The 26,256-nt window shown below is 45.0% G+C and overlaps 1 protein-coding gene across 2 annotated transcripts in view; it reads left to right on the top strand.

Moving 5' to 3' along the window:
- The first annotated feature begins 202 nt into the window (after nt 1-202).
- HLF (HLF transcription factor, PAR bZIP family member) overlaps nt 203-26,256 on the top strand; it is a 52,553-nt gene continuing 26,499 nt past the window's right edge. Inside the window, exons 1-2 of one of the 2 annotated variants that reach the window (XM_069482370.1) lie at nt 203-676; nt 2,849-3,184. In XM_069482370.1, coding sequence (XP_069338471.1) covers nt 562-676; nt 2,849-3,184 — 451 coding nt within the window. In that variant the 5' untranslated portion in view covers nt 203-561. The remainder of the gene's footprint in view (nt 677-2,848; nt 3,185-26,256) is intronic. The other variant, XM_069482371.1, reaches the window with a different exon arrangement.

The following is a 26,256-nucleotide window of genomic DNA, read 5'->3' as shown; positions in this document are numbered from 1 at the left end:
CTGACGTCACTCTTGTCAGGGCCGCGGCACATGGGCGGCCGGATGCGCTGAGCCGGGCGCTGCGGGGCCGCCGAGCGCGGGGGAGCAGCGGCCGCCGGCGCGGGGAGGGGGGTGGGGCGGGACGGCGCGCCGCCTCGGGTGCTGGCACTAGGCGCCAGGGTCGGCGCGGTGCCTTCTGCCCTTCTGCAGCCGTCGACATTTTTTTTTCCTTTCTTTTTTTTTGCAATTTTGAACATTTTGCAAGACCAGGGGTTCGAGGCAGGTGAGAGCATCCTGCGCGTCGCCGGGGAACCCGCGGGCACTTGGCGCGCTCTCCTGGGACCGTCTGTACTGGAAACCCGAAAGTTCTTTTTTTTTTTTTTTATACATATTTTTATGTAGATGTATTTATAAGGCTATAAGTAATTTTTTTCTTCCCTTGTCTCCACCGCTTTGCAAGCGAGTACTTTTGGCAAAGGACGCAGGAAAAGCTCAGCAACCTTTTGGTGGGGGGGGGGGCGGTTGATTTTTTGTTTTTGTTTTTTTGTGTTTTTTGGAGGAAAAATAATTGAGTACATCGCGATGGAGAAAATGTCCCGACCGCTCCCCCTGAACCCCACCTTTATCCCGCCTCCCTACGGCGTGCTCAGGTCCCTGCTGGAGAACCCGCTGAAGCTCCCCCTTCACCACGAAGACGGTGAGCGCTGCCGCGGCCGCCCCGCTCCTCCCCTCCCGCGGCCCCGCTCTGGGAAGGGGCGACGCTCCCGGGGTCCCCCTCCTCGGCCGGGCACGCCCGCTGGAGCATCCATCCCCTTCTGTCCCTGTCCCACGGCGCCCTGGCCCGGCTCTGCTGCGACTGAGGAGCTCACCCATCACCCTTCCTCCTCCTCCTCAATGAAAGGGAGGGACCCCTCCTAAGCAACATTTAAAATAGCGCGGGGGGGGGGGGGCCGCCCAGCCTCCCCGGGTCCCGCTCCTGCGGCGCGGGTGGGAGGTAGAACTTGACAGGTCGGGATCGTTCCCTGGAAGGCTGCGCACCCGCGACCAGAGGGAAACCGCCTGAGCCTGGGCAGAGCCTCCGGGGCCGGGGAGGAGAAACCCCGGGGCCTGGTTCTATGGGGGGCGGGGGGGGGGGCGGCTCGAATGAGGGGGTCTCCCTGCGTAGCCTGGGTATCGGGCTTGTGTTACAGATTCTTCTACTGGGTAGAATTTGGAACTCACGAGGTCTGAGCGGAGATGCAGTTTTCTCCCGGTGCAGGGTAATTCAAAAACGGGGTTGGGGGTTGGGGACGACGGGGGGAGTGGTCTCTCGGAGGGAAGCGGTGCACGCCTCCCGCGCTGACACTTTCCCCGTGCACTTTTCCTGGTGGGAGGGGAGAGCGGAGCGGGCTCACGTGTAGCCGCGCAGGAGCCTCCTCTGGCTAGAGCCCTTTCTTGGTAAGTCCCAAACCTTCCCAAGGCAACCTTGGCCCCAGCGGGAGAGGAGGGGTAGAGAGACCGAGGCGCCTAACCCAGAGTGTACCCCCACAGATTTGTCATTTGGGCTGATGCGTTTTCATGCCTTCGGGATCACAGTAGCAGATGCTACTCAGAGTGTAAAGTTTTGAAAGATTATTTGGCTACAAATACCTTGGGAGTACTCACATCTTTCCTAGGAGGGGACAACCTGTTGCGTTGCAAGAGTTGGGGTGTTCGGTTAGCAGTCTGCAGATCGCAGTTCCCCTCCCTTGACCGTCCTTTAAGGAACAGCACTTGGGAGGTAGGGGCTGCCTGCGAGCTTTTGCATCCTGAGGTGTTCTAAGTCAGAGTCTCAGATGAGACTGTGGAGGGTTAGAATGGGTTGTCGTGGAGGCTGTGTTTCTCTGAAGATGAAACTCAGAAGCAATTCCTTAATCCCAGATTCCACCCACGCCTCAGTATTAGAACTGGCAAAATCCAGAGCACTTGTTAAAGACCTACTCGGGTGAGCAGTATTTCCAGGTAGAAAATAGCTGCATACTTCCATCATAGGTATGTAGAGTACTTTTTGAAATACCTGTGCTTTGATGGGTTTCCTAAATGCATAATTTTTGTAAATTGGATCATACTCAAATGTTTGGGAATGAGGAAGAAGGAAACATTTTTTTTTCACTCCTTTTGTAAAAATCAATGTGCTCCAGCAGCTTTCGAAGCAAACACATGTGAACTCAGAAAGTTCTCATTTTTCTTCTCTGCCAAGGGGAGGCATTGGTCAAGTTCCTTAAAATCTCAGAGCCTCCATGTCTTCATTGTAAATGAAGATAATCACTGTTTTGCAAGCTTTTTCGGTGAGATTTTTGAGATAATATATGGAAAGAACCAGGCATACAGTAGGTGCTCAATACGTAATACTAAAGAAGGGTGAAAAGTCCCTGAATCACCAAAATTAAGACCCCCAACTCACTGGCTGTGTAAGTCTGAATGACCTTATTATATTCTTACTGTGATAAATTTCCTGGAAGATAAACTTGGTTATTGGCAGTTTTCTTAAAAATCACAGCAGTTGTATCACAGGTGTTATTTTCTCCACTTTAGGTTTAAATTATTAATCACCTCAAATAGTGCACCAAGACTGTTGTTCTCTTGTTTTTATTCTAGATCGGCCTGTAGCCCTGTCCCAAGGACTAGTGCTTTCTTTCCAAAGTAAATAGGAAGATGTTGAAAAACAGGCAGAGATCCATGTGCTGCCTGAACTTTTAACTCCAGATCCATAAAAGATAGCAGCCAGAGAAGGACCCTAGAGTTGGTGACACATGGTTGTATAACAGGCCAGGAAAAGTGGTAAAAGATAGATGTTTTTTCTTTTCTTTCTTTCTTTTTTATTAAAGTCCCACTTTCCCTTCTTCTGCAGCATTTAGTAAAGACAAAGACAAGGAAAAGAAGCTGGATGATGAGAGTAACAGCCCGACGGTCCCCCAGTCGGCGTTCTTGGGGCCCACCTTATGGGACAAAACCCTTCCCTATGACGGAGATACTTTCCAGTTGGAATACATGGACCTGGAGGAGTTTTTGTCAGAAAATGGCATTCCCCCAAGCCCGTCTCAGCACGACCACAGCCCTCACCCTCCCGGGCTGCAGCCGGCTTCCTCCGCGGCCCCCTTGGTCATGGACCTCAGCAACCGGGCCTCTGCACCCATTCACCCTGGCATCCCGTCTCCAAACTGTATGCAGAGCCCCATCAGACCAGGTAAAGCTCTCCGAACATTCTCCATGCAGAAGGGGAGAAGGGCGAACGGAGGGGCAAGTGGGGCTGGCGTAAGCGTCTTAACACTCAGGGAGGCTTTAGCAAACATTCTAAGGGAGAAACCTTCTGCTTTGCCCACAGCAGAGGCTCTCCCACTTCAAGGAGCATCCATATCACTCATCTGAAATACAGATCCTATGTCTCTACCTCTAGAACCTCTCATTCTTCAGGTCTGGGGTGAGGGGCCAGGAATATGTATTTTTGACCAGCTTCTCATGGGATTCTGATGCAGCTGATCCAAGGACTGCAGTGTAAGAAATACCAACAGTTACTGATTGCAGTAATTTTAGCATCCATCTCATCTCCTATCTCTTTTCCTCATTCCCTAAACACATAGATAATAGGGTCTTGCTGAATGATGTGGGTAGACTCTCTGTGAGGCTTGGTTTACCTCCATTCAGTCTTCTCTGGCCTGAAGGAGACAAATCAATGTGAGTAGGGATGTGAGGCAGGTATTTTTTTCATCCTTTTCATGTTGTTTGTCATTAACTGAGAAATAGAATCCAAAAGCAGCTCTCATATTAAATGTGGCTTAGCCTTCTTCCGGACCAGACCCTGTTTCCCTCTTGTCATGATTCCCATAAACCAAACTGTTCTTACTTTTTTTTTTTTCCATTTTCATCTGTCCATCACACTTAATCCACCTTTATCAAAGCCCGCTAGGCTGCAAGATCGGCTGTAAATGATGTTGAAATATCACCCAAAAACATCACCTGAAATGACCAGTACTTCAAAACCCACTGCTAAATGCTGAGATAGAAACGTAGATTCAGGCAGCTCTGGATTCATGCCTTTAGCACCCTGTAGTACAAAATGAACAGGAAGAAAGACTATTTCAGGTGCACAGGTAACCAGAACAAAGATCCAGCCAGATAAATCGTCAGGAAGGTCACAGAGCTGAGGGCCTTAGCCGTGGGGGAAGACAGAAAGCAGGACAATGCGAGACTTGTGCTAGAGATCGTTGCTGAACTTGGTGTCCTCGGCTTGTGTAGAAATTTCTGTGACACACACAGAGCAAGATTTAAATGGAAGAAAATGATGCAAAGAAGGAAGAGAACACCCCCGCCTTGATATATTGGTATTGGAGTTAAAGTTCTTCCTTTCACATCTCTCTGTGCTGGCCTTTTCTCCAAAAATCCACTTTGAATTATAACTCAAGGCCACTGGCTGGAATGGAATTAAATCTGAACCTCCAGCCACCCTGTAGGCTGCAGGAGCTTGGGAAAACACCCCTGATGTGGACCTGAGGCCCTGCCACTGTCTTAGTTGCTTCCCAGGAACAATCAGGAAAAATAAACAATTCTTCAAAGTGGAAAAACAACCAAGGGAGAAGGGAGCAGAGCCCCAGGGAGGAGGCACAACTGTCATTCCACTCTGCAGAGTGAGACTTACCACTTGGTAGCTGTGTGACCTCAGGAAGTGATATCAGCTTTGGAGCCTCAGTTTCCCTTTGTGTAGAAGGATATAATTTTTATTTTTATTGAGTTATTGGGAAAATTAGAGATAATATGTATAAAGGATCAAATGACTAGCAATGGAGGTTTTTGCAGTGGAAGCAGTTGTGATCATTGTTATATCTGTGTCAACTTTTATTATTTACTTCAATCCCTGTCTTCTGAAATTCCTTGTTAAAGTAACTAGGTGCAGCATATAACTCTTCCTTTGGAGAGAAATATCAGGAGATTTTTCCCGATAGTTACAGGTTTGGGGTGTTTTAACCCTAATACTTATAATCAGTGGACTAGTATTTCTCAATCCCCTACCAAATATAGGATGTGTACTATGTTAGGAATACTGTGTTTTTTCCCAAAAGACGTGCAGATATTGAGTGTCCACACCTTGCTTCCTACTGAGAGTCAAAAATCAGGGTTTTAGAATGTGAGGCTTCTTCAAAAGTCATTTTTCAGAGCTTGTTAGAGTCAGTATTGATCAATGACTCTCAGAAACTTGGGCTGCCCCAGTCAGAGTTGCAATCCATAGCGAAAAATGCCTGAGTCACAGTGGATATCATTTTGTTAGATTGTGGCAGGAAGGCACTGGGATCAAAGGGAACACTGAGGGTCTAGAAATAAGCTCTTTATTTAAATGTCTTTTTGATAATGGAAACACTTTCAAAATGATTTTCTTCCTTGAATTGAAAACTCAATTATAGTCCTCACAGAAAAGAAAAAAAGTTAAAGCTCTTCTTCAAATGCCAAGCTCAGGTAGAATAACACTCTGCTGTTCATACACTGTTGATCATTATAAAGATTATAATGCAAAATAAAATTATAGGAGATGCTACCTTGATGGATGTATATCACAAGCAAACCTGAAAACACAGAGAGTTCTTGATTATTCTCTGTGGCTCTCAGAAGTGACCAGAATAGAAGTACCAAGTTAATCTTGAAGGAAATAAGCCCTCAGAAGGGAAGAGCACAGATATAGCCTGGAGCATTCTGGGAACTGTATAATTTCAGTCTTGATCAGGATTTCTCAGCCTTGGTGCTGTTCATGTTTGGGGTAAGTCTGGTTGTGGAACACTGACCTGTGCATTGTAGGGTGCTTAGGAGCATCTCTGCCTCTGCCTCCTAGATGCCAGTAGCACTCCCCCCCAGCTGTGGCAAGTAAAAATGTCTCCAGTCACTGCCAAATGTCCCCTGAGTATAAAGTCACTCCCAGTTGTGAACCACTGGTTTAGATCTTCAACCTGGACAGCAGAATATGGACTTAATTCAGGATCCGGTCATACAAATGGATGTTTTTACTTTCCGTGATGCTTTATGGCAAAGCTTTTTAAGAAGGTCGGGAAACATTAGGTTGCCAAGAAGAAATAGGATATTAATAAGAGTGTAATTACACACTTTGAGTTGATAAAACTTAGCCCTCAGGCTATCTGGGAGATAATTGTGGAACAATTACCAAACTTTTGTTTGCACCTATCTGCTCAGCATGCATCTGTTGAGTTATGCTCAGTAGCGTTGTGTCATTAGTGTCACCTGTTTGGTTGAAAGGCAGTGAAGCTGTAAACTGACAAATTATGCATTTCTAGTCTATCCCAAGGAGGTCTTGGACTGACAAGGAGGCGAGCATTCTTCTGAATTCTCATATATTTATCATGACTAACCCCCCAGTCTCTGTTCCTATATTGTGCCCGTCCCTAGTCCCCTGTCGAGTTATCTAATCAAAGAATGAATCAAATATCTGAAGAAATATATTTTCCTTGGAGAAATAATCCAGGGACCCATTGAAACCAGTGGCTGGTGTGATGGCTGAGCCTTCTGGGCTGATGTCTTAATGATGGGAAGAGTGTTGACTTTTGGATGCTGTAGCTGCCTGCAGAGGCTTCTCGGTCACCTGAGGTGCAGCATTCTGGATGTTCCCAGGCCAGCAGAGATAGCAGGAGTCAATCTGATGACTTCGATGTTTGCATTTCAGATGATATCAGAGGCGGTACGTGGGGTTGCTCTCCTGGAGGTATGTGCTGGATACTGGAAAAATAAGGATCTATTTGCCCTGAGAATTGAGCGATTGCTTTAAGGACAGCCATCCCTTCAGGGAAAGTCATCTATAGCAGACAAAGGCAGAGTTATTTTTAAATCACATGCTTGTAAAGCCAGATTTGAAATCGTTTCCTCTGGTGGTTTTTCTTTGAATAGCTTGGGGGTGTCTCGCCACTGTTAGGCCCATATTCTGCTGAGAATTAAGGAGGTTCTCTTTCCAGTTCTGAGCACAGAGACCAGGTTATGATAAAGACTGGTTACAGAGTAAAGTGAAAACCCTTCCGTGTGGTCGTGTGTGGGAAGAGAAGGGCGTAAGTGGTTGGCACGAGAGGAGTGGGGGTGAGGAGAAGCCATCGTACCATTGCAGTATGGAGTTTGTGCTCCGTTTCTGCCAACTTCCCTTTATGACGAGGTGTGGGTATGGAAGGAAGAGGCTGCCCCTGTGGGATCTGAGTAATGATGGAGGGGAGTTCTGTGCAGGTGGTTCTGGGATTATGGGAGGTCCTACTGAGGCAAGAGGATTCTCTTGCTTTTCCCAGTATCGTGAGATGAAGCTCCCCTTACGGGCATGCAATTCATCTGTATCCCTGTGCAGCAGACTGCTGTGCCTGCAGGTTGGGAACGTGAGATTGATAGTGGCTGTGCGTGGCACCTCACATATCTTGGAGGTGCCTCTCGTTCATCAGGATTGCGTGACCCTGGAGAGGAGGGAATCAGCTTTGTTCTGGAGGCAGGTGGACTTTTTTCTGTTTCTTTTATAAGAGTTTACCTGCTCCACCAAGCCCTCAGAGCAATGGTCCGCAACCTTTTTGGCACCAGCGACCAGTCTCATGGAAGACAATTTTCCATGGATGCGGTGGGGGGGTTGGGGGAGGTGGAGCTCAGGCGGTGATGCCAGCATTATGGAGCAGGGCGGCTGTAAAGACAGATGAAGCTTCACTCGCTGGCCTGCCGCTCACCTCCTGTGTGTGGCCCCCTGGGTCCCAAGTTTCATGGAAGACCAATTTTCCATGGAAAGGGGGGTGGGGGCAATGGTGGAGCTCTGCAGCCCAGTCCCTAACAGGCCTTGGACTGGTACTGGGGGTTGGGGAGCACAGCTGTAGAGGACAGGCTTGCTGACGTTCATGGGATAGTAGTCCCTAGCCTGTGGCAGGAGGTATTTGGGGGTAAGTACGAGAAGCAAGGCAATGTGGTAGGTAGGAGTGTGGGCTCCCAGTTCAGGGGCTTGGATTAACGTCCTGGACCCACCATTGGCTTGGTGTGTAACATTGTATCAACTTCTTAAGCTTCTTCAAGCTTCAGTTTGCTCATCAATAGAATGGAGATTATAAATAGTTCCTCCCCCATGGGGTTTTAGTGGGGTTAAATAACGCATGGCAAAGGATGGCACGGTGTGTGGCACATGAGTGCCTGGTGCATGGAGCCGTTACATGCCATCGGCATGGGGGTAGGGAAAGGAATGACTGGATTCTAACCCCCGTTCTCCATTTAGGGATTTGTTCATCCAGTCCCCTTCCCTCTGCAAAAATAGGACATGGTTTTTTTTATTCCTCTCCCCAGCATGCCTGAAACTTACTCTGTGCAGCCTGCCTGACCTTTCTCTTCCTTCTGGGTTAGGACGAATCAGTTTCCTGATGTTAACCCAGCAGTATCGCTTCTGGGTTAGCAACTCCTGTTCTGCCAGTGTGGAAACAGCCACTCTCTCGGTGCCCAGCCCCCCCCGGCTCTCGTGTGAGCCCTGGCAACCCTGGCTGTCTGCCTGCAGGACCGTGTGCTCTGGGCACGTGGCTGTGCCCTGTGGAGCTTGCCCGACGCTGGGTGGTGTGCTGGCTTGCTTTTTTCTTTTTTTTTTTTTTCTTTTTTGCCTCCTCCCTCTCACTTCTCTTGCGAGGAGAACAACAGCAAGTGCCAGCGAGCAATTGTAATCCTGGCCCTGGCATGAGAAAGCTGAGCTCTGGAGGCATGAGAGTTTAGATGCCAGGGAAACCTGTTCTGCCCAACATTCTTAGCCAGACCCCAAACCTGGCCCTCTCTCCTGCCGGTCTGCCCAGAGGCCCTGTCTTCTCCACACCGCTGCGGTGGGCAGGATTCCTGGAGGCCAGCTTCTGCCAAGGGTCTTGGCAGAGTCTTTCCAGTTCAGCACTGTGCCTACCAGACTAGAAAAATAGCAATATAAAGACAGAACGAGGTGGAGGAGAAGGAAAGGGGGTGAGGAAGGTGGGAAGAAAAAAGCCTTGATAACATCCTGATGTGGAAAGCCAGAGGAGGAGACGGCAGTGATTTATTAGGTTTCTCAGAAACCTGTCTTCCAACTAGCACTAATCACTTTTACCCAGGAATCATTTTTTCTGTCTCAGCAATGAAAATGGAGGGAAGAGGAAAGGTAGTAAGGGAAGAAAGAAGTTGAAAAAATTATAAAATAATATATTAGAGAAGGACAGGGAGGTACATGGTCTATGTTTTGATTCTGTAAGGGGAATGTTGAAAATATGTGTCACATCTTATATTTTTCATCAATTATAATATTTGGCATTCCCCCAGTAAATGTCTCAACCTGAAGCCTCTAAACTATTGTTTTGCCATAAACTTAAATTTCCTTAAGACCCAGGTGCCTGCTGGCCCAGCATCCACAATGTCCATCAGAATGTCCTGTGTGCGAGACACAGATCTATACAAGCAACATAGCGATGTTTTTATGATTTTTAGAGCACAGAGTCCGATAAACAAACCAACCTGAGTGCGAGTCCTGACTCTGCCACTTACTAGCTTGCTCACGGTCTCAGGCAAGTCGTTTAAATGATCCGAGCTTCTGATTTCTGATCTGGAACTTTGGAATACTCATTGGACCTGCCTCCTAGGATTGTTGCAGGTCACATGGGCTAATGCATGTAGAGGATTTGGCACAGTGCCTGGCACACAGTAAGTGCTCAATAACCGCTGCATCCTTACCACCATCTAATCTCACTTCCCATGGGAGCACCTAGCGTGGGACTCAGAGAGGGTCCTGATAGTTTTCCCTTCTAGCCAGGTGAGGACTCTGGTCAAGGAATTTGGATTTCTCCTCTGCTCCTCTGCCTAGTGGTGTTTGCCCTTCTCTTAGCCTCTGAGATTTTGGTGATTTGGAGCAGCTGACTGCAACCTTTAGTCATTCGTCCTTGCTCACAGGATTAAAAGATCAAATAAGCAAACAAAATGCAGTTTGAAGAAGTTCTTTTTTTTGTTTTTGTTTTTTGAGACGGCGTCTCACTCTGTCGCCCTGGGTACAGTGCTGTGGCATCAGCCTCGCTCACAGCAACCTCAAACTCCTGGACTCAAGTGATCCTCCTTCCTCAGCCTCTGAGTAGCTGGGACTACAGGTGCACACCACCATGCCCAGTTAATTTTCTATTTTTAGTAGAGATGGGTCTTGCTCTTGCTCAGGCTGGTCTCGAACTCCTGACCGCGCACAATCTTCCCGCCTCGACCTCCCAGAGTGCTAGCATTACAGGCGTGAGCCACCTGAAGAAACTCTGGATTAGATTTCTTCCATGTTATATTTGCTTTTAAATCAATCCATCCATGTTACTATTGAATTTTTAATAATAGGCATTAATAATTATTCTTGTAGGCAATATATGTCATCAGAAGTAAGGAAACCATAAAGTCACATTATGGGGTTGGAAAAAAAGAAGGGTTTAGTTCATCTATCTGCTTATAAGCAAGACATTTCATAAGCATTCCAGAATAATAATTCTTCCTCTCCCCGAGTGGTCCTTTAATGGGTAAATCCTTAATATTTCTCAACCTTCATTGTCCCATCTGCAGAGTAACATCTTTGTTGGCTTTCTGTGAGTCGTCTAAAGCTAAGGTGCAAGAAGGGTCCAGCGTGGTGGTACGTAGTAGGCCAGCCTCTACCACAAGTCAGTACTTTTCTCTAATAAATGACATGGTGATTAGAAAGCAACAGAAGAGGTTCAGGAGGTGAAATGCAATGGGGATGGTCCCAGAAATAGCATCTGGTTTTGCATTGTTTTGCTTTGTGCTTTGTGTTTTGCTTTGTACACCCTGGGGAAGATAGACAAGGGTGCAATTTGGCTGCTGGTCTCAAGGAGAAGGCAATTTAATAGGGAAGATAGGCATCCTTTTAGGCAAAAGGATGTGTGACAGGACAAACTAGCATGTTCTCAGTGCCAAACTGTGGGTATATAGAGGCCTCCAGTATCTACTGAAAAGAGGCGGATGAAAGATTAATCAAGAAAATGAATAAAAAAATTAAAAATGAATAAGAAAGCAGTGTAGACAATAAGAGCTGCCAGACCTCACAGGAAGCAACCACCGCTCAGGGCAAAGGTGCCTGGGGCAAGGCTTCCTGGAAGAGCTGGACCTTGTGTTGGGCCTGGGAAAGAGAGGTGAGAGAGCCAGACTGGAGAGTGGGTTGCGAGGCAGGAATGCCCGCAGGGTGTTTAGGGAACAAGGTGTAGATCCAATTTGGCTGGTGCAGAAAATTCATATGAGGGAATCAGGGAGATGAGTCAGAGGGGTTTGGTGCCAGTCAGGCTGACAGCTTCATGAGTACCGGGCTGCAGAACTTGAACTGTATCCAACAGGCAGTGGGGAGCCATGGAAGGTTTTTTGAGCAGGGAAGTGGCATGTGGACGTTTCCACTTGGGTTCAAGGTTGGATTTCAAACATTTTTAGAAACTTGACAATAGTTTCCTCTGGCAAACCAGGATTTCCTTATTTTCATTATTTTGAAAATAAATACCCTGCCTTGAACATCAAACAGCTTTTCAAAACACGATGTTCTAATGATCTAGAGAAAGTAATTCAAAAACACAGGGTTTTAGGTTTCCTTTATAAAGCCCATAATTTTGGTGAGATTGGGGGAAATACTCTTTGGCAAGGAAATAGTTTGAGGGATTTGAATGGTGTAGAATTTAAAAGTCCAAAAGCAGGCCTGGTCTCAGAGGAGTAGAAAAATAGATTTTAATAAACTCAATCCATTAACATTCATCACTTTTAAATGCGTCTATTTTATGTAGCTTACTAGGTTTGCAAACAAGTATATTGAACCAATTTTTAGGGGTGCATGTGTGTGGGGGGGGTGCACATGTACACGCGCATGGGTATGGGGGTGGGGAGTTAATGCCTCAGTGATACAAATAGTACTTTATAAGGATTACCTACAGCAGTAATATCAAGCTAAAAATACTTAGCCAAGTTTCTGGCCAGCTTATTAATTTTACTCCTGAGAGACAAAGGAGTCATTATTACGGTTTTGCATTCTTGAGTCCTGACCTTGTATTTGTAGCTCCCTTCTTCCCTGAAACCAGAATTGTATGTCATGCTTAGATATGGGGGGGGGGTTGGGGTTTCACATGGGGAGTGCTGCTAGAGGGAGGGGACTTTGTGGGAGGGGATTGGAGGGGGAAGTTGCTGAATGTCACGTGCATCAGATGACTTGTGCAAGTACCCCTCAAGTGTACTCTGATTTCAAGCCAAGATTTCAGAAGACTGGAAGAGTTGCCATAACCCAAACCAGTTGTCTTAAATAAAAACTAGCAGTCAGTGGGTGCAGTTTCACCTCCAGCTGCATACCGTAGACAATTACCTGAGCGTTGGCACAATCGAGTGTCTGCTGGTGGGGGAGAAACGATACAGTATTTGTTCCTGTTAAACTGGCTTCTGGTGGATACAAACTCCATGACTGAACGGGGAAAATTCCTAAAATGTTTGTTTTCCTTCTTTTCTGACTTTCACAAATATTATTACTCTCTTAACTCATTACCCATCCAGCCCTGTTTTCTCTGCTGAAAAACTACACAGCTCCCCTGTTACACTGGGCTCCTGAAAGTTTTGTTTTTAGAAGTTTAATCTGGGATTTTTTTTTTTTTTCATTAATGATCTTTGGAAGAATGCTTTGGAATCTGAGGTCTCATAATAAGGCATGGCTTGTGGCTAATTAAGCCCCCTTGCCTCTCAAATCTTGCCTGGGGGACCCTAGATTCCTAAAAACAATGAGTGCATGCTACAGAAAGATGCTCGGGGGAGCTACAACACTAAATCATCTGTGACAAAATGTTCTCTTAGAAAGTGGAATGCATAAATGGATCGGCAGAAATAAATGCTTTGGCAGAAACTCCTTGAGTGGGGAAGAGCAATGCTTTCTTTTTTCTAATTAGCTCTGGGTAGCAGTCTGCTGTGGTGTCTTTGTTGTGGAACCCAGGCATGGACAGTGGAGGAGAGAAGTCTCATCGTGGCTCTCCAGTGCTTCTACACTTAATGGAAAGAGTTAAGCACACCTGTCCATTCATGCACGATAAATGCCTCTTGAATTGAAATGAATGGGGAAGAAGGAAGGTTTGTTTAGGGAAGGATGCCACCAGGCCCTGACCAATGAGAATCACTGCTGTAAACCAGATGAACAAGATCATCAAGATATGCAGTAATCAGATTACCCAGAACAGAAATCCCAAAACCCCAAGATACGAAGGTTCTTTCAAGGATAGTGGCAAACAGTGAAGCTCCATCTGTCCTAAGGACTGAACAGAAGACTGGAGTCACCTTAGGATGGACTCCTTATGATGTGGGCTTAGTTAGTGTCACAGAGGGAGACCACGAAGGCTTTTACTCTAGCGAACTATGAAAATAGGGCAGAGATCTCAGGTCCAGTCAGAATAGTGTTGCTTTTAAAAGGTCAAAGGCCTTTAAAAAATTTATAGAGGGAAGAGTAGATAATGTAAAATGTAAAGATAGAAATAAAGCCTTGAAAGAGTGTCTGAGGATAAAAAGAGATGAATTTGCAGAACTGACTTCATAAGAATTGCATAGTATTCATTTCATTACGATTGATTTCTTTATGTTAGCATACGTTCCTGGGGAAGCTGAGTGTCTTTTTTCCTCATGGAATCCAAAGTATGTTTATTCCAAATGGCCAGTGGTAACTGAATGATTAAAAAAAATAATAACATTTATATCCACGTCAAAAAATAAGTTGTTTTTTAGCATTATAAATGAAATTTACCCAAACGTAGTAGGCCAGCTAGTGGTAGTTACTGGATTCCTTAGAAGTTTGAAGATGCATTTCAGGAAGACTCAGCATTGCATACACTAGGTATAAAGAAGTAATTGAGGGCTACTTAGATTTTATTTCTCTTTTGACCTTCTAGCTCGCCTGGCAGTCGCATTGCGTTGATTCACATTTTATGATCATTTGATCTCAAATTGATTAAACTGAAATCTATATCTTTGTCTTCCTTATGAAGAAAGAGATTACCAAACAGATTAATTATGCAAACATAATTTTGGAAAGCACATTTAACTTACTTGAGTACAAAGTAGTTTTTAAAGACTTCAACTGTGTGTATATAAAATGATGTTCCTAACCACAAGTGGTTATTAGTGAATAGCAAAAGAGTTTCTGTCATTCAGACATTTCTGATTAGCGTTCCCACCAAATTGTTGCCATTTATCTTCATTCTCCCCCTTCCCCATCCCCCAACTAAATTTTTCTATTTTAAACTTAATTTTTCATATAAGCATATGGAACCAGAAGAGCATTTTCATTCATTTACGTGCCACCAGAGAGGATATCATAGACCAGTCCCCAAAGACGGCGAGATCTACCCCCTATACAACCCTTCTGCCTTTGTTTCCTCTGTTGTAAGTGGGGATGATAATACCGGCTTCAGAGGACTCCCGGAGGAGTAAATGAGATGATATATGTAAAGCACTCAGAACAGTGCTCAATATATAAATGGCAGCTCTCATCCGTTTTATTTTTATTCTACAATTATTATTCCTGCTCTTCTTCCGCCTCCATCATCATCTTACAGGCACTTAAGTGGGACTGTACCTTGTGCTATAGCGGTGCCAAAGCAATGATGGCCTAGAAACTGCTCCCTACCTTTTGAGTCATTACAGGGAAGAAAGGGTCGTGAGCAGGTGAGCATCCTGTGTGTTTACACCTGTGAAGAGATAAGCTCCACCTCGAAACCCCATTTGTGGTCCTGTCACCTTTAGCACGTCGCAGTGTGACTGCCTGCCTTCCTGGATAGCTCCTCTGATAGACATGTGGGCCGAGGCTGTATCTTCCATCTCCATGAGCCCTGCTGTCCTCTGGTGCTGTGCCTGAGAGAGCTTGGTGGGGAAGGGTGAGAGGGAACTTGCAACACCTTTTCTTTAGTGCCCTCGAGCCTTTCAAACATGCTGCAAGATTTGTAATTGGGTTTCTTCTTTTTGCTCCTGGGTCCTGAAGTAGAGGACTGGCTGTCCCCCAGTTGTGGGTGGTGGGCTCTTGAGTTGGGGGAGGCAGGACAGTGGGTTTCCAATGATTACAAAACTCCCTGGTCTTCTGCTCTCCCTGGCGTGAATCTCTCAAGTACTGTTTTCTTAACTCTCCCTGCCGGAAGGGACAGTGTCAGGGAGGTCTCCAGATAGAAAGAATGGACCCTTCCGTTGAAGTGGAATGGAAACATAAGGAAATTGAGAAAACAAAAGTAGATGAGTTAGAAGAAATGTGTAAAAACGGTTTTTGCATGAAGGGACAACTAGAAGTTGACTGATTTAAGAATTGGGATTAACCTGATATGACTTTGCTTTTCAACCAGATTAGAGGTGTGGGGTTCTTGGCATAGGTGTTGATACAGTGTATTGTGTACGGTATATATGGGTGCGGCAGAATAAAGCTTTTAAAGGTACAGCAGTCCTAAGGGATTACAAAGTACATCAGTGTCAAACTAGGCAAGATTTTCCCCCTGTTGAGAGAGATGTTTAATTACAGCTAAACCTCCCTCACCATATTTTTCGTATCCCATCAAATATCTCCGAGCCCCCTTTTAGAGAAGAATGGGGTCCTAAGTTTAAATCAGCTAAATTCAACATGAAATCGTAACAATACCTATTATGTAGTAAAGCCAGGATGATGCTAAGCACTTAATATAAAAGGTGGTAGGAAATCAACTCATATTAGAAATGGTACTGGTTCTTGGAATTTAGTCCATTCCCAAGAGGACTGAGTGTTGTAGATTATTGCCAAAGTATGTTTTCTTTTTTCTCCATCAGCCCTTCCATTCCAACTACAAGCAGCTTAAAAATAAATTTGGGCATATCTCAGTGGCCAAAAACCATGGAGATCAGGATGAAATCATTTTCAAGGCAGAAATAACAAGCTTTGATAAAGATATTTAGAGAAACACAGAAACACAGTCCTAATAACATCAGCACATCATTGTTGGGCCCTCTAGTCAACAAACTAAATTGGATGTGGAATCAGAGGTCTCCTGAAAAGCCGTGAAACTTTGGGGGAGTCACTTAAATTATGAGCCCCCATTTCCTAATCCAGAACATGGGGGCCATGTCACAGGATTTTCATGAGGGTTAAATCACATGGAACGGGCTGTCGGTGAAAGGACTTGGGATTGTGCCTACTTGGAGTTGTCACTCAGTAAGTTTTAATTCAGTTTAAATACCAGAATCTGGTATTTAAAGATCACTTTCTAAAACTTAGTAATAAATAAATAAAGATCATTTTCTAGAACGTACCTGTAGTTCATATCTTTGGAGTCTCGCTTCCAAATTTCTGAGTTGCTGGACTAGGTCTTTGCAAGCTCATGATGGTTCTTTGGGTACACTAAGAGATCTAATTTATTATAGTCCAAGCTATGTTATTAATTAGAAGTATAAACCTTAGGTTATCACCCTCTCTGGGTTTTACTTCTTCAAGTAAGGATGGGAGTAATTCATGTCCTTTGAACTTTCAAGTATGTCATAAATATAAAACATAAATATAAGATAATCAATTAGATAATTGACCAAAGTGCAAATTGGGTTCCAATTATTATTTTTGTTGGGTTTTCATGGCAAGAATGGAAAACATGTAGCAACAATTTCCAAGGTAGACCAGTCACAAAGAGCACTGATCTTGGATTTGGCCACTCTAAATTCTAAGCTGGTTTGCCAGGATTAGATGGTGTGTCCCTGAACAGGTCACAAAATCTTTCAAGGCCTCATTTTTCTTGTCTGTAAAGTGTAGGTGCTGTTCTTAGCTCTGTGTCTCTGTGTTCAAAGACTACCATGAGCTGGAAGACTAACGTTCACATTTTGGTGCAAAAAATTTAAAGCCTCTTTGGGTAACAGTGTTGTTCCCAAGCCAAGTAGATGGATTAAGAACCCGACATTCTGCCACTCATAAAGGATGATGGAATTTAAAAACTAAAGCTAAAAAGCAAAAGACATTTCACACCTTTGGGAAAAAAAAATACAACAACATTAAAGCTTGTTACTTTCTTAAAAATGGTCTTTATTCTGAATGGGAACCCCCTGGCTTCTCTCCGGTGTTCGACATTCCAGAGCAACCCTGAAAGTAAGTTATCTGGCTGGAATCATTGCTCCTAGGGTTGGATTTCTTAGCAGTGGTTTATTAGCCAGACAAAATAATTTTTTTGAAAAAGGAAAACCACAGAAGGAAATCCCCCAAGGCCCACTGCAAGGTCTTATGATGGCAGTAACTTTTTTGGAAGGGCAGTGACAAGCTGGGCTTTTGGCTGCCCCTGTAGGTGGATTTAGGTTTGTAGGACCTGCCTGTGACAGTAGGTTTCATATCACTACTGGCTTGAGTAGTTTAGTAGATGCCTGGAGTGTCATCTTGAAAGATTCTGAGGGTTGGTCTGGGCTCAGTGAAAGAGTTCTGTGATTAATTAGTGATGTCTGCTGTGGGCGTAGGTGGGGCAATACTTGTGCTGGGTGTTTGCTGTCCTGCCAGAGCAGGTTGGGAAGATACTTTAGTACTTGTCCCTCCACTGGGCAGCAGATCAAGGACTCAGGCCAGTGTTGTTTCCGGTGTCCTGGAAAAGTGTTTTTCCAAGCCTCTGGCACATACTGTTTTACTTTCTGAGGGAGGCTTATTCTGGTTAGCTTAACAGAGAGAATGGAAGAAAGGAAGTCTATTGATTCCGCTCCATGGTCACAAGACAGGAATTGCAAGGTGGAGGGAAGCTGTAATTCCAACATGTATTTCTGAGGATACTCCGGCAAAGCAAGGCTTGGGTGCCCACTGCCCCAGCTGAGGCAGCCACAGACCACAGGCCCTGCTAAGCTGTGGCCAGAGGTCATGACTGCAGATTCCCTGGGAACCTGGCCCTCGGTTGGCCATCAGCCGTATGTTCCATACATTGCGATTCTTGACATACAAAACAGAAGTGCTTCCTCTTCTTTAAGGAGGCATTGGAGAAGTTGCCAGTCTGTTTAGGATTGAGGGTGATTCTCAGTTATCCATGCTAATGGAACAGATAATCTCAAGTTCATTTCTCTTCAGCTTTGGAATGTGCTTTATGTTTTTGTGCTGTTGATCTGCTTTCCTGGTGGTGTTTGAACTCTTCAGATTTTTCTTTCTATAAAGAATGGCTGAGGAGGAGTGTAGTGCTTTTTGCAGCTCCCCCAATATGTTTCTCAGAGCCAGCCAAATGTCTCTGAGCCCTCCCAGCCTCCTAACTTTAAATCCATGATCTGCACCAGTGGAATAATATTGCAACCAGTTGCAATTTATTGAGCACTTACTATGTGCTCCCTGGGATCCAGGAAACTGGGTGATAAGGGGTAGATCCGGGAGTGTGCTGGGGAAGGGGGTGAAGTGGAGTCGAGGTTAAACATTGTCCATGGAGATTTACAAAGGAATTCACTGAGAATGGGCCTGACTTCCTCTGCTACTGCTGTTTCCCATCATTTCCACTGACTGCACTTGAGCTCTGCATACAATTAACTTTCAATTATCCTGAGGCTGATTAACTGGTTTGCAGATTAGCCAAGGTGGAGGCTCACCTGGGCCTGGGAGGTGCTCATCAACTCAGTTACTCCATAAAGAGCCGGTCACGGCTGATTGGCTACCCCAGGGTTGGGGGGCTTGGAGGCTGGGCTGCTTCAGGGGAGGAGAACCAAGGGGTAACTTCTTCCAGGATCTTCTACTCCCTTCACCCAGAGGTGCCCGCTAGCCCTGTAAAGTTCTGCAGTCTCCAGCACAGTCCCTGAGAGGTTCAGAAGTTCCCTGGGTTCCCGTCCTGCTGCTCTGTGGTGTGGCCTTCCAGCCCCAGCCCCCACACACTCTCCAAATTGGGAAGTTCAAGTTGGCCACAGGGCACAGTGAATTCGAAAGTCCCGGAGATTAAGTAATCTAATACGTTGAAAGGAGGAGCAGAGAGCAGGAGCCACTAATCCCCCTTTCCTCCTCAGTCTGGGAACCCAGCCCCGCACCCCCCGAACTCCTGCCACCCTGAGATATAGACTGACAGGCTTGGGACACTGAGCTGTGGATCCCTTTTGAGGTCAATGGAGGCCAAGGTCACAGTGGCCGTGAGACAGGGGCTGTCCACAAAAGCAAGCTCCTTAGGGTCCAGGCTTTTCTTCGGGGATTGTTGGGGTTGTTCCGGTTCACAGATGGTTGACTGCATTTGCCTGGGTCCCTGGGTGACAGTGTAGAAGTGTGTGTATTTGCCACACCTTATCCCAGACCAGAATACATACAATTTAACCCAGGAGCCAAGCTCCTGCCATATTTGGGAGGATCTCAGGTTTGGGAGGACGTACCTTGCATCCCAGGTACACTCCAGATCTTGAGAAAGTGTCCACTGAGGACCATAGTCTGTGGCTCACCAAGAAAAAGTGAACATTTGCACAGGGTCCTATCTGATGGGATTCCACCGATTATTTTCATTTCTCAAGCAGCATTCCCCTGAGCCCCTGATACGTCTTTTCATCTCTGACTGTGTTCTCATTTGCATTTGCCAGGCCTGCAGTGCCCTGCCTTGATACCACAGAGTGTCCCTTTTCAGCCGGGGCCATCGGTTTTCCTGGGTCCTTCTCTCTGGCTCACGTTTTCCCAGAGCTGCTGGTGTGTACAGTCTAGAGATCACATTTTATTAACACAAAGAAATCTGCTTGGGCTGCCTGGCTCTCGCAGTCACGTGGAGAGAAATGTGTTCCTTCGGTCCGCCAGCCTGCAGCTCTCTGTGCAAAATACAGCAGAGAGCCGGGCACGGGGCCAAGCTTACATTTCACTTCGGAACACACTTTCGCATCACTCCTTGGCAGAACATCCACGGCGGTGTCTATTTGGGGAGTGAGTTAGAGAAGTGTTGTTTCCCTCTTATGAGTGTCGAGAGATAGGACCTTTAGAAAATGTTTTACTTTTCCCACATCCATCTCTGACTTCTTCGCGGTGCTCAGGTACAAAGGTGACCCAGGCAAATGTGGCAGAGGTGCCTGGGAGAAGCCCCTTCCCTGCCAGGACTGCCCTTTTCCCTTGCAAAATCAGTAAACAGAGCCAGGACCGCCTCGGACAGAAAACTTAGGCCAAGGTAATAACATCAAAACCAAAGTCCTGGAACTCTTGAGTAAACTAGTCACCCTCCCAGATAAAACAACGTTGTTGTCCAGATCTTTCTTTCCAAAGATCTAAGACTTTTCTAATGTTGGTCCCAGGCCAGCCACTGAAGGAAGGAACTTCTGCCTCCTGGAATGGCAGACACTGTTAAAATAAACAAGTGGACCTCTTCCCTTCGGTTTTCCCTTATCTATTTTTCTTTCTTTTTCCCCCCTTTTTCTTTACCACTCTGTAGTACCCTCCTTTCTCTGCCACTACTCCCGTCTGCCTCTCCCTTTCCTCAGGGGCCAAGCTGGCTGCATTCTGTTGTAAAGCAAGTAAAGCAAATATCCAATTTCAAAAGGAGGAATTGGGAGAAAGGGGTTGTATCATTTATTTCTTTGGGTGATTTCCCTCTCCCCAACCCCGGTATTCTGTTCTTATAGGTGGCTGCCTTGCAGCTTGACTTGGGTTTCAAAATAAAGTTGGTTTTGGAATTTTAAACCTTCCTTAGGAAAGAGCTGAATGGTTAGAAAGCAAAGATTTGTTGGACTAGAACTGACTTCTGTTTTCTCAATGAAATAGACCCCTCTTGTAACAAAATGCTTGAACATAAAGTCCTTCCCCCCACCCCATCACACCAACTGATAAATTCCATAACGATTTTCCCATCTCCAAGCCCTGTTCAGATTGTAGTAGTTGCTACTTGGGGGTGTTACTTTTGCTGTCAGTGCCACCCAGCCAAACAGCAACCAATCAAAGCTTAAAGAAACTTTTCCAGCCAGATGCACATGCCAGGCCGCTTCTTCCCATGACAGGCCACCTATGGGAGGCCTCCCATGTTGTGGAGGATGCCCAGAATCTCAGGAACCAGGTTGCAGCCTCCTGCCAGTCGGCTGGTGAAGCCGTTGCTTACTCCGCAGAAGGGAGGTGACAGAAACCTATTCCACCTGTCTCGAAAACCTGCTGGTAATTAGCTTTAAAAATAATGCCAAGTTCTCACATGGCTGGTAGATGCATTAGCTCAGTGGGGGGGACAGGGGAGAAGCGTGCTACCTCCAGAGTAACACTGTTGCAATCGCATTAGTCATCCCAGGTGAGGTTAGATAAGGTTATTGGAGAGATGAAGTCACCCTGCACTTTCAAAGGTCTTCTGAAAGTGTGGAGAAATAGTTGAAGTTCAGAAGTTTATTTGGAGCCTTTTTCCCTTTCCCCTTATGAATATGACTGGTGCTTTTTTAAGACCACATTTTCTGCCTTGATCGACAAAAGGTCTGATAGTCGATGATGGCAAGTCATCTGCAGTGAGCATCAGTTGTCGATTCCCTATTATTCACATGTGGGTTATCTGCTTGGTGCATTAGCCATGGTCAATGTGGAAGCCCTAGTTAGTTGCCACCCAGCAAAACAACACCTAAGGCTTCTACCTCCTGCCCTCACTTGGGAAGTGTTCAGGGAATGTAATTTCATTGTATAATTAACTACAGCGATGCACAGTGCATTTCCTTAGTACATTCTAGCAGCTGGGCAATTATTCAGAATGGACTGTGGCTGGACGACTGTGAAAATCTCAAATGTAAGTTGTTGGACCTGCATTTGGCCTATCCTCATACCAGTGTGCATACTTTCATCCCTCAAGATTTCCTCATGTTGCGTAAAACAGGTGAAGGTTTGTTGAAGCCCATCTTCCCAACTCCCAAAGCACTCTGGATATCTCATGGTAGGTCCCTGGCGGCTCCCTGCGGTGGACTTGCCAGTTTCCCAGCGGTGGGGACTAGGCTTCTCTCTGCAGCACCTAAGCATCTGCTTTGTACCACACTGGTGCTCAGTAAACTTCCTGGTTGAGTGAATGAAATAGCAAAGATACTACTCTCATTAGAAATGGTTTTAAATGAGTGTTTGTGTTGGCAGAAGGTTGCTCAACGTGGCAAGTCTTTTTGCAAAGGGTCATGATGGTGTGTTGATGCGCCCCTTTGGGGCAGACCTGAGTCAGGATGGTCTTGGAGGAGGCCAGGTGCAGACATACCCCTGCTGATGCAGCGTTGGGTTCAGGGCTCTTCATAACACTTCAGTGAGCTACTTTTCTCATATGAACATTTCACTGTTTTGGGGTTGGTTGTTTAACATTCGATGGTAATGACTGTTTTCAGACAAGAGGATTTAGATGTTTACCAATAAAAGCGGATATTGACCCCCCCCCAATTTTCCGCCCTTTAATCACAGAGACGTGATTGGACGTCAGCAGCTCCAGCCTACATGTTCCCAGATCACCTGTAAGAGTTCTTAGAACTCATCCAACAGGTTCTTAATTGGGATTTTAACTGGGTAGGTAGAGAAACTCCATGTTGAGTGAGGGGAAGGGAGGAATGCAGATGGATGTAGATTAAAAAAAAAAAAACCCACCAACTTATATTTGTCTAGTTAATAGATTCAGGAGAATGTTTCTCCATGTGTAGCTTCTTTGAGCGTGGGATTTGGTTGGTTTACAGAATGGTGCTTCTCCCCAGACCAGCCAGCAGTTGCGGGTGACAGTCACTAAAACAGACATGGCACTGCTGATGAGGAGCGGGGCTTCCAAGGACCACGCTGTGATGGCTGCAACCCACCTACCACTGAGGTGTGTGCAGCTGGTGAGAAGCTGCCCTTCTTGTTTGCTGCCCCACGTTGGTAAAGAGTTGGAACAGGTTGACCCCCAGCTTTGTAATGTTCTCGATGTCCCTGCACAGAGTTCGTTCTGAGTCCCCCGTGTCCCAGGTGCCCACAACCAAAGAATGTAATGTGAGCCTCTGGCAATACCTGGAGTTGCTGGATGCCTCCCACATTTGCTTCTACTATTCGTTCAGCTTGCTGTGCCTCAGTTTATCAGTATGTTGGGGAAAATAACATCCCTCTTAGCAGGGCGAGGTGGCAGAGTTTTCTGGATAAAATGGCACATAAAATTACTCAAACGACTGAGACATTTAAAAAATTATTTTGAGAATGACTTAAAATGTAGAAAAATAAAAAGAATTTGTAGCAAGCACCCTTACTCCTATCACCCAGAATTAATAATTCAACATATTTGCCATATATATTCATACATAAACTTATCTAGACATTCATCGGTGAATCTAAGCATAGAAGATTAAGTTAGGGTCTCCGGGAAATTTTTATGAAAAGAAATAGAAATAAGGCTGAATTGAAATAATTCCAAGTCCTTTTTTCTCAGCTCTTAATCCCCACTAGCACTTTGCATCCTTTGTATTAATAAATAAGCCTGTTTTTAGCCTGGTGAGAAAAAAAAAAAAAAGGCCAGCCTAGTTGATTCGAATTCTGTATTCCCTTTGGTTATACTTTGTTGGAGGGCAGGTAGTGGGTGGGGGCTCGTTTGCACAGAGTTTCTAGATGTTTTCACTTTGGAATGTGAAGGGAGTGTCTCTTGAACAACCTGAGCAAAACCTGACCCAGAATGATCTTTCTTCCTCGGCAAATAAACAGAACCAACATTAACAGAAGGCTTTGGTGCGGCCTCAAGACTTAAGGTACTGTGCACTATGGAAAACAGTATGGAGGTTCCTCAAAAAACTAAAAATAGATCTACCATATGATCCAGCGATTCCACTGCTGGGTATACAGGCATACTTCGTTGTATTGCACTTTGCGTTGTTGAGCTTTGCAGATACTGTGTTTTTTACAAATTGAAGGTTTGTGGCAACCCTGCAAGTCTGTTGGCGCCATTTTTCCAACAGCATGTGCTCACTTCGTGTCTCTATCATATTTTGGTAATTCTCCCAGTATTTCATACTTTTTCATTATTAGTATATCTGTTGTGGTGATCCGTGATCAGTGATCTTTTATATTACCGTGTAATTGTTTTGGGGCATGATGAACCATGCCCATTTAAGACGGCAGTCTTAACCTATAACTGTTGTGTGTGTTGTGACTGCTCCTCTCATCCATTCCCCCATCTCTGTCACTCTTCTCAGGCCTCCCTATTCCCTAAGATGCAACAATATTGAAATGAGACCAATTAATAACCCTACAGTGTGGCCTCTAAGTGCTCAAGTGAAAGGAGGAGTTGCATGTCTCTTACTTTAAATCGAAGGATAGCAATGATTAAGCTTCATGAGCAAGGCATGTCCAAAGCTGAGATAGACTGAAAGCTGGGCCTCTTGCACTAAACAGCCAAGTTGTGAGTGCAAGGGAAACGTTCTTGAAGGAAATTAAAAGTGCTACTCCAGTGAATGCATGAATAATAAGAAAGCCAAACAGCCTTATTGCTGATATGCAGAAAGTTTTAGTGGTCTGCATAGAGGATCAAACTAGCCACAACGTTCCCTTAAGCCAAAGCCTGATCCAGAGAAAGGCCCTAACCCTCTTTAATTCTGTGAAGGCTGAGAGAGGTGAGGAAGCTTCAGAAGAAAAGTTGGAAGCTAACAAAGATTGGTTCATGAGGTTTAAGGAAAGAAACCGTTTTCATAACAAAAGCAGCAAGTGCTGATGTAGAAGTTGCAGCAGGTTATCCAGAAGATCTAGCTAAGATAATCGATGAAGGTGACTATATTAAACAACAGATTTTCAATGTAGATGAAACAGCCTTCTCTTAAAAGAAGATGCCATCTAGGACTTTCATAGCTGGAGAGGAGAAGTCAATGCCTGGCTTCAAAAGACAGGCTGATTCTCTTGTTAGGGGTTAATGCAGCTGATGACTTTAAATTGAAGCCAATGCTCATCTACTATTCTGAAAATACTAGGGTCTTTAAGAATTATGCTAAATTTAACTCTGCCTGTGCTCTATAAATGGAACAACAAAGTCTGGATAACAGCACAGCTGTTTACAGCATGGTTTGGTGACTATTTTAGGCCCACTGTTGAGATCTACTGCTCAGGAAAAAAAAAAAAAAAATTGTTTCAAAGTATTACCGCTCATTGACAGTGTGCCTAGTCACACAAGAGCTACGATGGAGATATACAAGGAGATTAATGTTTTCATGCCTGCTGACACAACATCCATCCTGCAGACCACGTGTCAAGGAGTCATTTTGACTTTTAAGTTGTATTATTTAAGAAATACATTTTGTAAGGCTATAGCTGCCATAGATAGTGATTCCTCTGATGGATCTGGGCAAAGTACATTGAAACTTTCTGGAAAGGATTTCCCATTCTAAATGCCATAAGAACATTTGTGTCTCATGGGAGGAGGTCAAAGTACAACGTTAATAGGAATTTGGAAAAGGTCGATTCCCACCCTCACGGATGACTTTGAGGAATTCAAGACTTCAGGGGAAGAAGTAACCGCAGATGTGGTGGAAATAGCAAGAGAACTAGAGTTAGAAGACCTGAAGATGTGACCGAATTGCTGCAATCTCGTGATAAAACTTGAACGGATGAAGAGTTGCTTCTTTATGAATGAGCAAAGAAAGTGATTTCTTGAGATGGAATCTACTCCTGGTGAAGAGGCTGTGAACATTGTTGAAATGACAGCAAAGCATTTAGAGTATTAGATAAACTTAAAAATACAAAGCACCGGCAGGGTTTGAGAAGATTGACTCCAATTCTGAAAGAAGTTCTGTGTGTAAAATGCTATCAAATAACATCACACGTCACAAAGAAATCTTTCATGAAAGGAAGAGTCCATCGATGCAGCAAACTTCACTGTTGTCTTATTTTAAGAAATTGCCACAGCCACCCCAACCTTCAGCAACCACCACGCTGGTCGGTAATCCGCCATCAACACGGAGGCAAGACCCTCCACCAGCAGAGAGGTTATGACTTGCCAAAGGCTCAGATGATTATTAGCATTTTTTAGCAATAAAGTATTTTTTAAAGTATGTACATTGTTTTTTTAGACACAATGCTATTGCACACTTAATAGACTACAGTATTGTTTAAACATTACTTTTATCTGCACTGGGAAACCAAAAAATTCATGTGATTCACTTTCTTGCAGTGTTCTGGAACTGAACCTGCGAGATCTCCAAGGTATGCCTTTATATTGAAAGGAAAGGAAATCCGTATATCAACAAGACCCCTGTACTCCCTTGTTTATTGTAGCACTATTAAGAATAATCAAGATACGCATCAACCTGAGTGTTCATCAACAGATGAATGAATAAAGAAAATGTGGCACATATATTTAATACATAATGGATACTATTCAGCCATTAAAAAAAAAAAAAAAGAATGAAATCCTGTCATTTGCAGCAACATGGATGGAACTG

The sequence above is a fragment of the Eulemur rufifrons genome, chromosome 9 (genome assembly GCF_041146395.1).
Source record: "Eulemur rufifrons isolate Redbay chromosome 9, OSU_ERuf_1, whole genome shotgun sequence".
In the NCBI taxonomy this organism is placed as follows: Eukaryota; Metazoa; Chordata; class Mammalia; order Primates; family Lemuridae; genus Eulemur; species Eulemur rufifrons.
This window is presented reverse-complemented; position numbering and strand designations above follow the sequence as displayed.